Raw genomic sequence first — 17,955 nt, forward strand, 5'->3', positions numbered from 1 at the left:
ATTGGCATGATTTGGTTATACCTAATGAACCACATCTTTGCTTTTTGAGGAGGTAGAATGTAGTTCACAGGGAATTAAGTCTTCCATTGCAGTGTGTTACAGGGGTGGTTTTTTTAATGTGTATTGTAAGGAAGTGAAGGATGTATATAGATTCCTTCTATAGATTACTTCACTGGAAGCACATTTATACTGATCTGTATAGATACTGACCTATAAATGAGCTGTATATACAGGTAGCACTCATAACATCTCTGAAACATGGGTGCTCTGCCCCTACCTGCAAGTCAGGTGAGGTACAAAAAAACCTAAGCTGACCGCAGTTGCACAAGAATTTGAAGTCTCTGCACACTAACCACCGGGACAATCTTTCCCCTTTTCTCTACAGATAACATGTCTTAAATTAGTGGAATAAAGCAAGTGTCAGTTCACGTCCTTTAGTGGCTCCCATGAGTACATCCACCTGAACCATTCAGTTTAGTTCATTTGGCAGCATAGCTAAATCATCCTCTTTTGTATCCAGTTTCTTTTGTTTTAGTCTAGATCTGTTTTTCAATCAGTTAATTATTTAATCGTGAAGTACAATTTTTTTTTTCTATTAAGACACTGCTTTACAGTGATCAGCTTTACTAATTTCTTTCACTTCAATATTATCTTCAAGATGATATAAGAAGAACTGCATCTAATACAACACTGGAAACTGGCCCTCCGGCCATGCCAAGGTTACCATCGTGCTGCCCTCAGCATTCTCCTTGTGGAGGACCTTCACAGACTCATCATGCATTGGGGCACCCGCACACAAGCTGCTTTCAGCAGCATGGCCACCACTTTCAACATCACCACCACCACCACCACAACCCTCACCCCGCTGTTCCACTGTCTCCTTCATTCAGCGACTCCAGCTGCCCTGTTGAAAGGCCTCCTCCAGTGCCTGCACCTTGTGGAGCAAGCAGCAGTTCTGGCACCAGTTACCATGACCAGGCATGTTTAATTCTTGTGACTCTCCCTTTGTGATTTCAAGTTGTTATAGATGTGAGAGAATAAAACAGGATGCTGAATTGTGGATTATTCTCTTGTTCTGTAGCAGGCATTATAGAAGGGAATTAAAAGGAAAATCTGAGCTAGAATATATGGACACAAAAAATTGAAATTTTCCAGAAAGTCATAATCCAACAAGTAATCATTGACAGCTGACATTGTCTTGATGACTGTAAGATGATAGTGGCTGTTTAAGCAAACCAAACATAAATACCTTGAAATATACTCTGCCAGTCATAGCAGTTTTGCAATGCAAATCATTGAGCTGCTTTAAGGGAATTAAAAAGCAAGTCTAATGTTCTGTTGATAAAATGTATAAAATAAGAGTTGCTTTTCTAAAAGCATTGGTTTTTAAGACTTTTTAAGTAACTAAAATCACAGCTCTAAACCAATACGATTATAAGTAAGAACAATACTGTACAAACTTAATTTACAACATGCAGAACTATCAATCTGGTTTCTGTTTTAAGTGTAATACATTATGCACAACTGAAAATGCTAAAGGTTGTTTTTTGCCTCCAAATATTTCAATGCATGTAGCTCTAATATACTCACTGATTTATCCATCATAGGGTTTTTGATTTTTTTACACAATCTGGTGTAATGAATTTAGTCTCTCTCACCAGATTCAAGAACTTAGGAATAAGAAGTGTGAATTATATCTAAAGAATATTCCAGAGTCGAGCCTTAAAACTTAAAAATTTGGATGCCATTTGCTTGTGATAGTATTTATTTTTATTTTTTATCACTTTATGTTTGAGGGTGACTTTGTTTTCAATGTCTGAAGAATTGCTTGAAAAAAGATGGTTTGTTTACACAGCAGGCATTGCCAGTAGACTTAAGCAGCAGTGGTATAAGAAGTCATGGAAGTGGTGCTTTTCATGGAACATCTGCTTTTGACCCCTGCTGTCCTGGTTCTTCATCTCGAACTGCAATTTATGGGCATCAGGCTGGTGCTGGCCCAAGCCAATCAATAACGATAGACGGATATGGATCAAGTATGGTTGCGCAGCCACAGCCCCAACCTCCTCCTCAGGCATCGCTCTCTTCCTGTCGGCATTATATGCATTCTCCTTGTAAGTACTGATAAGTACTGGTTACCTGGGGGGGGGAATCAAACAAACGAGAAAACAGCTTCCCTGACAGCACATGAAAACTCTTACTGCCTGCTTGCTTTGGTCTTAGAACTGGCCTAGCAAAACACATAATAAGAAATGTATTTGAACAGCTCAGCTTGTGTAGAGGATTTGAACAGGATCAAGGTGAAGTTAAAATATTTTCCTTTGAGTGACCTTAATAACATTCAGACTTCAAAAACTATATTTACTGTGAAAATATTTTTCACCTCTTTTGTATTTTAGCAATGCCTTTTTATTTCTTCTTCCTTGGTCCATCCCCCGTCCCGTCCCCCCAGTGAGTTCTGCTTGAGCAAGCTCAGAGAGTCAACTCATTTGTTTGATTGTGATTTCTTTTTAAGGACTTTATTGTCTCTACAGAATAGTGGACTTGTCAGGGGAAATTGAATTTTTAAAAAATAAAACTACAAACTTGAAGTAAAATTTCTTACCAAATACACCTTTTTCAGCATGCATCACACAGATTTTGGTGTTGGTATTTTTTCCTTTTTACCAACATTGGCAAGTGGAATACTTTTGGCTGCAAGAAGTGTGGGTTTCTTGTAGGGTATATTGCTGGAATCACTTGAAAAATTGCATAAACACATATTCCCATTTTGCCACTGTTTACACTGGTGTAATAATATTGAAGCACCTGTGTGAAGATACTTTCTAAAATAAATTTAAGTCAAAACCTGCTACTGACCAAATTAAAAGCACCTGATGTTTTCATTGCAGATGCTTCTTTGACCAGACCTCTTCACCATCAAGCTTCTGCATGTCCTCACTCTCATGGAAATCCTCCTCCACAGCCACAACCTCCACCTCAAGTAGATTATGTTATCCCTCATCCGGTGCATCCCTTCCATCCTTCAATCTCCTCTCATGCAGCTTCTCATCCTGTTCCACCTCCACCTCCACCACCTACTCATCCTTTAGCCAACGCAGCTGCTCCAATACCACAGCATCTTCCCGCAACACACCAGCCTATATCCCATCACATCCCTGCAACAGCACCTCCAGCACAGAGGCTACATCCTCATGAAGTGATCCAGAGGATGGAGGTCCAGAGAAGAAGAATGATGCAGCACCCAACGTATGTCACAAATGTACTCAGAACAATATCTAAACATATAATTCATTTCCCTCAGGTTTGTAAAATGTTGCATGTGAATCTCAAACTGTTAATTGCATGGTTAGGAACTGTTAGTGTTAAACCATGGTAAGAAGTGTCTTTACATACCATCACAGTCGCGTGAGCATTAAGACTGAACCTGTTCCATTACATTTCTCAACAGTGGCTCCAGGTAAGGTACAAACGGGGCATGAAAAAGAAGGGAAGCTTATGTTTCTCTCGCTCATTACTGATCCTCCAGATAACAGGCAGGAATTCCTTTTCAAGCTGGACCATCTAGATGTAGATCATAAGCTCCTTTCAAATGTGTTCCTTGACAGTGTGTTTTGCCTTGTTGATGCTATTAAGATTCTTTTTATCTAACCAATGCTTTAAAATAAAATGAAAATTTGAAAGAGACTGTTTACCAGGTTTAATTCAGATTTAACCTTAGATGCTTACCTAGCTTTACTATGCCTTTATGTCTTTAGAAGAGAAGGAAGAGACTGAATAATATCTCTGTGAGAATGTGACCAATGTTGAGGTGTAGCTTTGGTGATATTGTTTAAGAGATGCTAATGTTGTTGCTAAACTAGATTCATGACACTAGTATCAGCAGAAATCAGGTCGGTACTGGCTTCGTATTCAATCACAAAGTAACTGAAGTTACTTTAATTCTGGAGATAATGCTTTTTAATATCCAAGACAATTTCAAGAATGAGCTCTCTATTTATTGCTCCTAACTTTGTTATACAAATTCTACTGGTAACTAACTTAAAACTGATTTAGAAGTTAATGCTTAAACAAAAGTTTGCTTTAACTGTAACTTTTGAGGCAGTTTCCAGGTAATTCATAAAAATATCTATAGGCAGTAACTGCTCACAAAGTGGCACATGACAGACTCTTTCCCCCGTCCCCTAGGAAAGTGAAATCTAACCCTGCTTTCTCAGTCATGAAAATTTTGATCTGTCTGAACCTACACCTGTTCTTTTGTTATCTTTGCTATGCAAATGGCATAACCTCTAAATACCCTAACCTAAACATACAGGCATACCGCTTGTGTACCCCCATGATTATGCAATCATACCCAAAAATTAATTTTGGAACATTAAAGCCAGTGAATGTGAGACAGCAAGATAGCATTTTGAGGAAAAATAATAGTGGTAGCTATCTTGCCTGTTGTGGAAACTTTCTGGTAGTTTGGGGATTGGAAATGTGAATATTGGCATTTCTTAGCCTACTGAGCTTTCTTTGTATGTATAGAAACTGTAGTCAAATGTTGATAATAGTTTCTTCCTTGACATTCTCTCTGAAGTCACCAATCTCGGGTCAGACAGTATCAGTTTGCCCAGTGAGGTTTCTCCTCTATAGTTTTGTTTTGTAATCTTATGAAATTGTTCCACTCTTGGTCTTTCTTTCCCCTGCTAATCCCCATACAAATTACATGCAAAATCAATATTGTAGGTATCTTGGCCCAATCTCATATAAATCAGATTATACTCTGACAACCAGAAACTTGTGTATATTCGCTCTGTTATTTAATACACAGACTGAGACTGCCAGCAGACTTGCAGTTCCTTCGGTTCCATGTCCCAGCATCTCAAAGTGTTCCTAAGATGTTGTGTCATCCTTCATTTCTAGAAATAGCATATGGAATAGTCTGGCTTGTGTACCTTCTGTCTATAACAATATAGGACTTTTTCAGGATTGGAAGTAGAGAATGGTTAGAGTCCTCTTCGCACTGTCATGTCTCAAGTGTGGGTACAACAGCTATAACTTCCTTAGAGTCTTGGAATCAGCCACAAAATGTGCAAAAGGCAATGAATGAGAGTGCACTGCATTTGTATAACATGGATTTTCTGTTTCTTTTAAATCTGATCACCCACTTTATACTAAGATTGTGGGATAGATAGCCTAGGAGTTTTACATTCGTAGAAATAATTTCAAATGTGTTTCTTTTAAATTAAGACTCATTTTAGGAAAAATGGGCCTACATGACATTCAGTTTTTATGAACTACAGAAGTTGTTTTGCTATGTTTTTTTAATTAAAATATGTTCTTCCAGATTTTTCCCCATAGTTATTTGGTAAAGTGAAGGGAGGTGAGACTAGGAGTAGGTTCCGCTGATAGGTCTGTTCCCATGTTGGTCTGTACCGTTGCAGAAAACGAATACTTCTAATATAATTTATACAAGCTTGACAGATTTCTCTGGAGAATTGTCAATTTACAGTGATTAGAATAGTGTGCTGTTAAGTAACTTTTTGCTTCTCTAGACATGTAGATTTACAAAATGTCTGGTCTACTTTGTCAGGGAGCTTAAGGTAGTACTGAATCTGAAGACTGTACTGCTTTTGGCAAAATCCAAGTTTCTAGGCTGAATAAAAAAGAAAATACCTTCTGCATTGAAAGCAATGGAAAGAAAAATACCAATCCATTTCTTTCTGTAACTGGGAAGTGGTAAAGTAACAGAAGTCAGCCAGCAGGTGTTTTTGGAGATTTTTTTCCAAAACTGTAGTTGTTCTATACCAGCTGGCATGGAAAAAACTGTGTTCTTTTATGACTTGAGCGATGACGCATACACGTTCCAAGAAAAATGTCCTCCAATTAGTGTATTAAGTTTCCCCTAATTACTTTTGCTGGTATAGTTTTACTAGAAATAAACCGCAGCATAGCTATGAACGACTCTGAATCTCAACACGACCGTCATGTGGCCTTTGCTTTCCTACCTGCAGTTTGAGGTTAGGATTAAACACTTTGCCAGTCCTTCTGTAGTCACGTCTGCCAAGTGAAGGGCAGATCACAGTAGCTGAAGCTGGCTTTGTCTTTGAATATGAAATCTGTATTATAATTAGTTTCTAACTTGTATCTAAAATTGAAATGAAAATACTGTACGGGGAATTTTATTTTTTATTTTAAATGCATTCCAGTAATTCAGTCTGTAACATTTTGATTATGGATGTTGCTTTCTTGATACTAACAAGTATGTGAAATTAACTGTTGGTGTTTTATGTTGTTTAGACGTGCTCATGAACGGCCTCCTCCGCATCCTCACAGAATGCATCCCAATTATGGTCATGGGCATCACATTCATGTGCCTCAGACAATGTCTTCCCATCCTCGACAAGCTCCAGAGAGATCTGCCTGGTTAGTAATCAGATACTATTTTAGTTCGTCAGGACTCAGCACAAAAGACCATAATGTGCTGATCACAGTGCTGATAATGCTGGCTGTGATTTTAAGAAGTGCTGCATGCACCTGTAGTTTAAAATTTGTAGATGTTGATATGGCTTTGAAATACTGCTTTGAGTACTCAATATCTTAAATATATTTCCAGGGGTTTTTATCCATTGCTTTTAAAATGGAATTGTTACTGATTCTAGGTAGGTAGTTCAAGAATTGATTTTAAAATAGGCAAGAAAAATCTTGCTGAAGACTGTTCTTATATTTATGCACTTTGTAAAATAGAGGTTTGGATTTGAGTTACAAACTAATTTATTCTCTCTCCTCTTTGTCTGAACTTCTTTAAAATTGCATCAGGCCCACTCATGAAGGTTACATTTAAGTTCCGCAATATAGTTACTATAGTTTATATAGTAAAAAAAGATACTTTTGACCATTAGGGAAGAGGTGCGTGCGTGACAGCTGCTGTTCCCACAGCGTGAGCTACAGAGTAGACTCCACACTGATAATATTCCTGGGCACAATAAATGTGGAGTTGTCTCTACTGATTTAGCGTACTAAATCTTCACAGCTGTTTTAAAAACAACTTTTAGTTATGGTAGGAGAAAGAGGATTCTTTAGCAAGGTTTAAATAAGTTTAAAAAAAATTTCTTACTTAAAACTGTTATGGTGGATGTTGTATGCTTTCCAAAGCAGTGGAATTGTAACTAGGAGTATAGATGTACCTTTACTGTGATGCCACTTTCTTTCATGTGACAGGGAACTGGGAATTGAAGCTGGTGTGACTGCAGCTACTTACCCTCCAGGGCCCTTGCATCCTCACTTGGCCCACTACCATGCACCTCCTCGACTTCATCACCTGCAAATAGGGGCTCTTCCTCTAATGGTAAGGAGATAGCTTATGAAAAATGATGATCATTGGTCACTGTAATTATTTTGTTTGTCAGGAAAATTATTTTAAGGTTTACTGCATTTAATTGGACATGTAACATTGCTGCAAAAGTTAGTGGTTCAACTGAAAAAGAAAATATTCCAGTGTTTCTGTGTGTTGCTCCCAGATAGGGAGCTAGAACAGGCTCATATCTAATAAGAGAAAAGAGTTTAGGACACTAACATTTCTAACTTCAGCTCTTGTAAAATGAAACATATTTGAATTAAATTGTCACTTGCATTGCAATACATTGACCCTCTGCATCTGATTTTCAAAGTTCAGATTCTTCTTTAATGAGTTTTGGATTGTTAAAGGTACCGACTTTCCACCTAGTGCATGAGGATTAGCACTGGTGCTTTATTTTTAAGGTGTGTATACAGCACAGCTAGAATTCCATCTAGAGATTTGGTTGTTTTCAAATAATATTTGGTGTTCATCAACCTAAATTCTGTGTGATAAAGTATATAATTTTGTAGCATGAAGCGTTGTAAGTAACAGAAAGTGTGAAGGTAACCTAGTCCCTTGTTACACATAACTTTTTTTAATCTACAGTAGAAAACCAAGGAAAATTAGCATAACTCTGACTTTTACAGAGTATTGTTTTTGAAAGAATGTTTGGTTTATTTAAAATATTCTTAATTTTGTTTAATGAAAATTCAGAGAGACACAAATTTATTTTAATGGAGTATGTTTAGTGTTTCTATGTGGTATTCTGTGTGGCTAACCCGTATTATTTAACCCTCTTAAAGCTAGATAATCTAATCAAAATTGTGGGCTCATCTGTAAACAAATGCTAAAATTGTAATGAAAAATCAACCTGCAAGTCTTGTCCATCCAAAATTCCTCTGTTAATAGCAAGAATTAAAGTCTAGGGATTGAACTGTAAATTTACAACCAATAGTGTTATAGGTCTCTCTTCATAGTCTGGTCTTACATTGCTTGTTCCTTGCTATTTAACTAGCAAACATGATAATAATCCTCAAGTACCTCCCTGATATATCAGGGTGAGTAGTTCATTGATGCACAGCTTGCATGCTTACCGCAGACTTTCTAGAGCAGTCTACAGAATTTGGTACTTTAGTGTAGCCAACAAGATTCTTACTGCATAACCTTATCTCCTGTGCATCATCTATTCAAATTAAGATTTTCTGCATTCTTCTTCAGTTAGGTGTCTGTTTTTTCAATTGGATGAAAAATGGCTTGCCTCTCTTACATTTATTTCATGTGTTGTACTGTAACAGTTAGCATCAGTTGCTTTAGACTCTCAAAGAGAAAGGGCCCTCCTAATAGTTCAGGGAACTGCAGTTGCATTAGGAGGCAGCAAGTTAAACATATGCCTATTTTATCTCATTTTCTACCAGGGCTAATAAGTCAGTTATGGGATTTATTTCCATTATTGCTGTGAAGTTTCTAGAAACTTCAGAGTTCAGCTGATCCTTGTGTTACAGTGTGATGAGAAACTTTTAACAGTATTTTAACTGTCATAGGGATATTCCTACAAATTAAATGTTACACAAGCAAGTAGTTGGGACCCCACTGTTTATCTTCTTTTGAGCAGTAGAATGGAAGAAAGCTGTGATAGAGAATCTTCAGAAGTATTTCCTGAATATGTGATAAAATACTTCAGGGAGTCCTGCCCTTGTGCTCAGTAACTGCTGTTACTAAGTGATAAAAGTGTCAGATGAAATAGGGTTCTTTAACTGTACAGAAACTTGTGCATGTGTTTGTGTGTAGGGATATCTAATCCTCATAACAGCAATTCATGAATCTCTGGATGAAATGAAATTGAAGTTGTTTGTATTTTGAATTTTTGTACACACTGACAGCATGTTTTACAGTGTATAGACTGCTGTAAGCAGTACTTCCTCAAATGCTTGGGATCTGTTTTGAACCTTGCTGTGATCAGACCAAGTGTTACAACTTTGAAGTTGTGTTGTGAGTCTAACTAATTTGAAGAATATTCAGATTACACGCACTAGAAGAACATAAAGGCAGGTTAGAGCACTGCTAGAAGTTATATATACAATGAGTTCAAAGCATTACAAATGCCTTTTGATGATTCTACCCCTTCTATGGCAATAATGAAAGCCAAATTTTTCTTCATTTGCATGTATGTGAGAGTAGAGCAGATCTGTCAGCAAAATTGACTTTGAATATAGAGCAAGTAGTCAGTGAAGTTTTTCATCTAACAAACTTAACTGGATATTAAACAAAATATCCAGTATGATGAGATTTTATGCCATTTTAGATTTTATTAAAGAGCAACAAATTAATTGCAGCTGTCACCTGGGTTTTTTCGTAGTAACTTTAGGAATAGGGGCAGGGGAGGAGAGGCTGAACTGTGACTGGAGTCCCTCTGCTAAGTGGTTAATGTTATGAGGAGTGCTTTCTTCTTTCAGTAAGTACAGAGGGTACTAAATAGCAATTGACAAGGCTCATTAGTTGTATTCTTGATGCAGATGTCATCAAATGTTGATGTTCTCCATTCTTTGGGGTTTTTTTTTTGGGGGGGGGGGTGAGGGGGAAGTCTTTTAAAGTAACTCATGCAGTAGCTCAGCTAAAAAATTCATTTGTGTGAATCCACTTTATGAAATAGCATACTGCCCAATAGGCAGTGTGCATTTTTTCTGTGTTGTGGAGTACTAAAACCTCTTCAAACTACTGCCAGACCATAAAGGGCATCATGGATTATTTGGGCTTTAATGACACTAGTACTCTGATATATCAATTTCAGATTTTAATTGGATGGAGATAACCTAATCTTCATCTAGTCAGTGCTGGAATGTAGACTGCAGTTTTAATCCTCAGGGAGACAAAATTATAAAGATATGTTGGGGGAGATAATTAGTGTTCGGCAGTTTTGACAGTGGAGTGGGGAAAACAAAATCTCCTTTTCTATTAGCTTGGTTGAAGAAGCATTCACCTGTTGCTTCAACAGGAATCCTAGATTAAAAGCAGTTAAAAAGAGCTTTCTTCATATCTATGTAGACAAGGATTAGGCTGCTTCCCTCCTTAATTTAACACAATTACTTTGTTAAGTGTGACCCCGACTTAGAGTAGTTCCCATCGGTATTGCTTTAATGCCGTGTTTGTGCTGAGGACAGATCTTCTGTCAAAGTGATTTTTACGATGGATTCCATTCTGGACAAATATTCATTCTGTGAACTTGAACAACATTTTTAGGAAGAATCAGCTGAAGATCAATGCATGGAATAACTAATGAAACATCAGACAAGAAAGAGACAGGAGACAGAGGCTTTATCTGTTCCTCTCTTCTTCTCTGATGCTTGTTGTTAGATGCTACTTGAATTTCTGTTTACTCTGAGTGACTTTGGCTACTCTTTTGGCACTGTTGATGAAAGGCTTTTTGACTCAGAGTGCCCAGCACCAGTTATCACATCGGGGTGGACAGGATGGGAATTTGATAAGCTGAGATGGGTGTTAAAAGGAACGTGACTTTTTCGTAATGAGCTACATACCAGCCATAATTCTGACTAGCCATACCATACTTAGGGCTGTAACACATATTCAAGCAGAATTCCTTTTCTTCTGTTGCTTCAGGAAAGAAAAGGCATCCTAGTTTGTAGTGAAATCTGGAAGGGGAAAAGTCCAAAAAGAAATCTCCAGAAGATGTTTCTAAATTTGGCCTGAGGACACCCTGAAACAGTCCCCTTCTCTATACTGCCATCTCTCCTGTGTCTCATGTTTTTCAGATGTTATCCATTTACCTGAATGACCAGAACGCTATGTTTAGCTGTAAAATCAGTTACTTTTTGTAATTGCAAAGATGAGAATATTTCTAAAATTTTTCAGGCTTCTAAATATAAGAAAGGATTAGAAAAATGGAGAATAATGTGTTATTTGCTATAAAGTTTCAAAAGTCTGCAGACATTAATTTAGAAATTGTAATTTAGTTCAGCTTTGAAACGGGAACTTGCTGTCTGAATATGAGTTTGTTACTAGGACACTTAAAAAAATAAAAATAATGCTTTGTATTTTAAATCTGCTCTGTTAAAGTGTTATTTTTATGAAGTTGATTTGTTCCTTTTTGTCATTTAATGGGGGGTGGGATGGAAGATTAAAACTAGGTCTTGTTTCTCCCCCCTTCCGTCTTTTCTTCTTCATAATCAAAGAAGAAAAACAAAATCTCTATCAGTTTAGTTATCTAAACTGATAACTAAATTTTAAATAGAGTATAGACCTGAAGAGAGCAGTGTTCCCTTTGTGCCTTTTAGCTTAGTTTACTTTTACTCTTGTTTAGATGAATAACTAACTGCAACTGGTCTGGGATTTTGACTATTTAAAACTTCAGCAACAAACCTGCCACGGATAGAGTATTCTATTCAGCTTGTTTTTAAAACACGCAGAGCTGTCATAGATACAATTTTCAGGTCATGTTATGCATAGTAGTGGGATTTGGTGGTGGGTGGTTTTTTGTTTTGGTTTGGTTTGTTTGTTTATTTGGTTTTTTTTTGTTTAGTTTCTGTTTTATAAAATATATCTTAAATAATGGAGGCTATCTACATGCCTCTCAAATTGTTTCAGCTACCTGTTAATCAGAGAAGTTAATCAGAGAATCAGTAGGTCCCAGTACATTATGGTAGATGTGTGCTGGGCAAAATAATACCACTCAGAGTGTAGTCATACATGTATCACAGCTCTAAGAGATGCAACTGTTCTGTACAAAAAAAGCTAACAAACTTCCTGTAAAATATCTGAACACTTAACTTAAGGCTGTAACTTAATGTAGCTATAGTAGTTTAAGGTGAACTTTAGGTTTGAAATAGCCTTGATTAGCTGCATCAAATTTAACTGCATTTTTCAAATAAGAAAATGGACTTTTGTAATGCAGCTGCTACTTTTTTCTTAATATAAACATGAATTACTGTTCTTCATTTTTTTTGTAGAATATAGGCTATTGAACAGCGCTCATTTTATGTTCCCCTCAGACACAGACACAGTCAGGTTTTAGCTGTGCAACATGCATTACTTGTTTCTTTGCACAGTGTCTATGAAAACTGCAACTTTTCCTTGTTTGAATTTGGCTTATTAAGATACTGATTGATCAGCTTTAGGTTTTTTTGAGCATTGATGTGGACCTAAGCAGTTAACTGGATAAGCTTATTGTTGGGATTTGTTTTAATATGTACGAAGATCACACTTAGTGTGAACCATTGAATAAAAGGTTGGGATGGACAAGATAAGTAGTACCATACAATGGAAGAATCTCTTCACTGACTGTGGCAACTGAAAGGCAAATAGATCCTGGAAAGATGGAAGGTGTTTAAAGGAAGGCAGCAAGGAAGAAAATCTTTCCTGCAGGTTAGATGTTTCAAACTGTTTCAGAATGTTTCCGTTGTAAATGGTTCAGACTTGGCCTTGACACTTTTAGTTGCTGCAAATTTTTGTGGTAGTGTGAAGTGTCAACAGAAAGTGCAAAACCACAAACTAATGATACTTGTTCTACAGGAAACAGACAGTTCTTGGCAAACTTGTACTGGAATTTGCAGGTCCAGAGTGTATTGCTTTAAAGTATATATTATGATTTGACTGTATCCAAAAGAATATATAGAAGCACTTAGTGCTGACTGGCATTACCTTTAACTCTCTACTTTCTTCATTAGCTTTACCTTTTTCCTTTTTTCTTACGTCCAATTGTGTGAAGCTGTTTCAAGAAAGCTGACATCTTCTGTTTGCATTTGAAGCTTGATGGTAACTGTCAAAGGGATTTTAGTTAGACTGTTCTTAGTTGGGCATTTGTCCTGGTTTCAGCTGGGATAGAGTTAATTTTCTTCCTAGTAGCTGGTATAGTGCTGTGTTTTGGATTTAGTATGAGAATAATGTTGATAATACACTGATGTTTTAGTTGTTGCTAGGTAGTGCTTACACTAAATCAAGGACTTTTCAGCTTCTCATGCTCTACTGACTGAGAAGGCTGGAGATGCACACGAAGCTGGGAGGGGGCACAGCCAGAGCAGCTGACCCAAACTGGCCAACAGGATATTCCATCCCATATGATGTCATGGTCAGTATATAAACTAGGGAAAGCTGGCTGGGGGACTGCTGCTTGGGGACTGGCTGGGCATCAGTCGGCAGGTAGTGAGCAATTGCATCGTGCATCGCTTGTTCTGTATATTCTTTTTTAATTTTTATTATTACTATTATTACTGCTACTACCACCATTTTATTTTATTTCAATTATTAAACTGTTCTTATCTCAACCCATGAGTTTTCTCACTTTTGCTCTTCCAGTTCTCTCCCCCATCCCACCTGGGGGGGAAGTGAGTGAGTGGCTGTGTGGTGCTCAGTTGCCAGCTGGGGTTAAACCACGACAGTCCTTTTTGGCGCCCAACGTGGGGCTCGACAGGTTGAGATAACGACAAATCTGACCAGAGTGCGTTAGAACAAATTTGTTATAAACATTCATTATATTAGTTTGATAGTCACTGGTCACAATGTTGATTAATTTGCTCTCAAAAGTTGTTGTGCTTGTTCTCAGGGTTGTGTTATGTAACACCTTACTTGCAGTATATGTTCCCTATTGTGCTGTTTATCACCTCTGGGAGTGGGTCAAGGTTATAGTTTTGCTGTACTTTGGAACACTGGCTTATGATATGATAAAATGGCTGGTTATGAGACTAATCTGGTATTTGTACTCAGCATTGCCTTCATCTCTATTTCAGGAGCCATATCTCAGAAACTATTAATAATTACACTTTGTATCTTTTCTCCTTGGAGAGTCAATTTACGGGGGAGACATCTTCCTTCACCTTCCCTTTCTCCTCCAGGCTAGTTACAATAGCGCTTAAGAATTTTTAATATCCTTGGGATGTTCAAACCAGCATGTTCCTGTTGCTCCTACTCCTGAATGTGTTTCAGGTCTTGTTTAAAGTTAAACAACTACTTAAGAATAACACCCAGAGATCTACCCTGAGGATGGATAGTTATGAGTGGCAGGGTGTGCGGGATAGTATGGGCAAGTACCTAGGACAGTGGGCTCCTCCAGTGTTTTTGAACTTCACCCCTGAACAAGTGCAGAATACTGAAAAACTAGTATAGTATTTGGAAACAGTATGCTGTCACCCTGGCAACTCCAGAGAGACACAAATCACTGCAACGTGCTGGGGCCTGGCCCATGCCTACCGAGCCCTGTTCAACACTATTCAGAACCCTCAAGGGGAAGAGGAGGTCTCTGGATCTGACGACAAAACGACAAGCACTGTGGCTACTCCAATCCCCGCGACAGGCACTGCAGCTTAACCAGAGAACCAACCCGTACCAGTATCAGTCACCCCTATACACAAGAAGAAATCTTGGAAGTGAAAGTCAGCTCCTTTAGTAAGGGGTGATGAAAAAGCAGGGCCATCACGAGAAGAGGAAGAGGAAGAACTCATAAACGAGACAGTAACCACCCGATTCCTATCCCTGAGTGAGCTGTGAGATATGCGAAAAGATTTCAGCTGTCATCCAGGTGAGCATATTGTCACCTGGCTGCTCTGATGCTGGGATAATGGGGCCAGTAGCCTGGAATTAGAGGGTAGGGAAGCCAAACAGCTGGGATCCCTTTCTAGGGAAGGGGGCATTGACAAAGCGATTGGACAAGGGGCACAAGCCTCTGGAGGCGACTCCTGTCAGGCGTGAAGGAAAGGTATCCCTTCAAGGAAGATGTTACATATCACCCAGGCAAGTGGTCCACTGTGAAGAGAGGTAACCAGTACCTGAGGGAATTAGCTGTGCTGGAAGTGGTTTATAGTGACCTGGACAATGAGCAGTTATCCAAAGATCCAGATGAAGTTCAGTGCACGGAACCCATGTGGTGGAAGTTTGTACAGAGCATACCGTCATTGTATGCCAATGCATTGGAAGGATGGAGAGGAACAAACGGTGGGTGAATTGGCTGGCCGTCTCTGGCAATACGAAGAAAGTCTCTCTTTCTCCCTCACGTTGGCTGTGGAGAAGCTGTCCTAGGAGGTCCAGCAACTCAAAGAGGATAGGTCCTGCTCCCCACTTGTACAGAGCAGTATCTCAGCCGTTAAGAGTAAGCATTCCTCTGATCAAGAGAGAGGGTATAGAGGGTACACACCACGGGCCACCCTGTGGTTTTACCTGTGTGACTACGGAGAAGACATGAGGAAGTGGGATGAAAAATCCACCTCGACCCTAGAGGCACGGGTACATGAGTTGCAAGGAAAAACAATCACAAAAGGGGGTTCTTCTAGGAAAACTGCTGCTCCAGTCTCCAGTGAGCAGTTCCCAAGACAGAGTAGAAGGGCTGATTCCACTTCCAACCTTAATAAAGGGACTTCTGATTCATACTTACAAGAAGTGGGTAGTGAATATGATGACCAGGACTAGAGGGGCCCTGCCTCCAGCCAGGTGGAGGAAAGGGACAGTTGGGTTTACTGAACTCTGTGGATTCGGTGGCCTGGCACATCAGATCCACAGAAATATAAGGCTCTCGTAGACACTGGTGCACAGTGTACCCTGATGCCATCAAGCTATAAAGGGGCAGAACCCATCTGTAATTCTGCAGTGACAGGGGGATCCCAAGAGTTAACTGTATTGGAGGCTGAAGTGAATCTAGCTGGGAATGAGTGGCAAAGGCACCCTGTTGTGACTGGCCCAGAGGCTCTGTGCATCCTTGGTATAGACTATCCCAGGAGAGGGTATTTCAAGGACCCAAAAGGGTACCAGTGGGGTTTTGGTATAGCTGCCTTGGAGACGGAGGAAATTAAAAAGCTGTCCACCTTTCCTGGTCTCTCGGAGGACCCTTCTGTTGTGGGGTTACTGAGGGTTGAAGAACAAGAGGTGCTGATCGCTACCACAACGGTGCACCGGCGGCAATATCACACCAACCGAGATTCCCTGATTCCCATCCATGAGCTGATTCGTTGACCGGAGAGCAAGGAGTGATCAGCAAGACTCGCTCACCCTTTAACAGTTCTATATGGCCAGTGCGAAAGTCCAATGGAGAGTGGAGACTAACAGTAGACTACCGTGGCCTGAACGAAGGCTGAGCGCTGCCGTGCCGGACATGCTAGAACTCCAATACAAACTGGAGTCAAAGGCAGCCAAGTGGTACACCACAACTGATATCGCTGGTTTGTTTTTCTCAATCCCTTTGGCAGCAGGGTGCAGGCCACAGTTTGCTTTCACTTGGAGGGGCGTCCAGTACACCTGGAACCGACTGCCCCAGGGGTGGAAACACAGCCCTACCATTTGCCATGGACAGATCCACACCGCACTGGAACAGGGTGAGGCTCCGGAACACCTGCAGTACATTGATGACATCATCATATGGGGCAGCACAGCAGAAGTAGTTCTTGAGAAAGGGAAGAAAATAGTCCAAACCCTTCTGAAGGCCGACTTTGCCATAAAACAAAGTAAGGTCAAGGGACCTGCACAGGAGATCCAATTTTTAGGAATAAAATGACAGGATGGACATCATCAGATCCCAATGGATGTGATCAATAACAGCTATGTCCCCACTAATTAGCAAAAAGGAAACACAAGCTTTCTTAGGCGTTGTGGGTTTCTAGAGAATGCATATTCCAAATTACAGTCAGATCGTAAGCCCTCTCTATCACATGACCAGGAAGAAGAATGACTTCAAATGGGCCCCTGAGCAACAACAAGCCTTTGAACAAATTAAACGGGAGATAGTTCAGGCAGTAGCCCTTGGGCCAGTCCGGGCAGGACAAGATGTGAAGAATGTGCTCTACACCGCAGCGGGGGAGAATGGCCCTACCTGGAGCCTCTGGCAGAAAGCACCAGGGGAGACCCTTAGGGTTCTGGAGTCAGGGATACAGAGGATCCGAGGCCCGCTACACTCCAACTGAGAAGGAGATATTGGCAGCATATGAAGGGACTCGAGCTGCTTCGGAAGTGGTTGGTACTGAAGCACAGCTCCTCCTGGCACCCCGACTGCTGGCGCTGGGCTGGATGTTCAAAGGGAGGGTCTCCTGTAGACATCGTGCAACTGATGCTACGTGGAGTAAGTGGGTCGCACTGATCACACAACGGGCTCGAATAGGAAACCCCAGTCGCCCCGGAATCTTGGAAGTGATCACAGACTGGCCAGAGGGCAAACATTTTGGAATATCACCAGAGGAGGAGGTGACGCGTGCTGAAGAGGCCCCACTGTATAATAAACTACAAGAAATTGAGAAGCAATATGCCCTGTTCACTGACGGGTCCTGTCATCTTGTAGGAAAGCATCGGAAGTGGAAAGCTGCTGTATGGAGTCCTATAGGACAAGTCACAGAAACTGCTGAATGAGAAGGTGAATCGAGCCAGTTTGCAGAGGTGAAAGCCCTCCAGCTGGCCTTGGATATCGCTGAACAAGAAAAATGGCCAGTGCTCTATCTCTATACTGACTCATGGATGGTGGCAAATGCCCTGTGGGGGTGGTTGCAGCAGTGGAAGCAGAACAACTGGCAGCGCAGAGGTAAACCCATCTGGGCTGCTGCACTGTGGCAAGATATTGCTGCCCGGGTAGAGAACTTGGTTGTAAAAGTACGTCACGTAGATGCTCACGTATCCAAGAGTCGGGCCACTGAGGAACATCAAAACAACCAGCA

The 17,955-nt window shown here is 40.0% G+C and overlaps 1 protein-coding gene across 6 annotated transcripts in view; it reads left to right on the plus strand.

Annotated features, from left to right (window-relative positions):
• The window catches only part of RNF111 (ring finger protein 111), a 57,478-nt gene that overhangs the window by 32,851 nt on the left and 6,672 nt on the right, over window positions 1-17,955 (plus strand). For 4 of the 6 annotated variants that reach the window (XM_075160207.1, XM_075160208.1, XM_075160203.1 and 1 more), the window contains 5 exons: window positions 659-978; window positions 1,856-2,111; window positions 2,889-3,246; window positions 6,283-6,408; window positions 7,204-7,330. In XM_075160207.1, the coding sequence (XP_075016308.1) occupies window positions 659-978; window positions 1,856-2,111; window positions 2,889-3,246; window positions 6,283-6,408; window positions 7,204-7,330 (1,187 nt within the window). The remainder of the gene's footprint in view (window positions 1-658; window positions 979-1,855; window positions 2,112-2,888; window positions 3,247-6,282; window positions 6,409-7,203; window positions 7,331-17,955) is intronic. The other 2 variants (XM_075160202.1, XM_075160204.1) reach the window with 1 other exon arrangement.

The sequence above is a fragment of the Calonectris borealis genome, chromosome 11 (genome assembly GCF_964195595.1).
Source record: "Calonectris borealis chromosome 11, bCalBor7.hap1.2, whole genome shotgun sequence".
Lineage (NCBI taxonomy): Eukaryota > Metazoa > Chordata > Aves > Procellariiformes > Procellariidae > Calonectris > Calonectris borealis.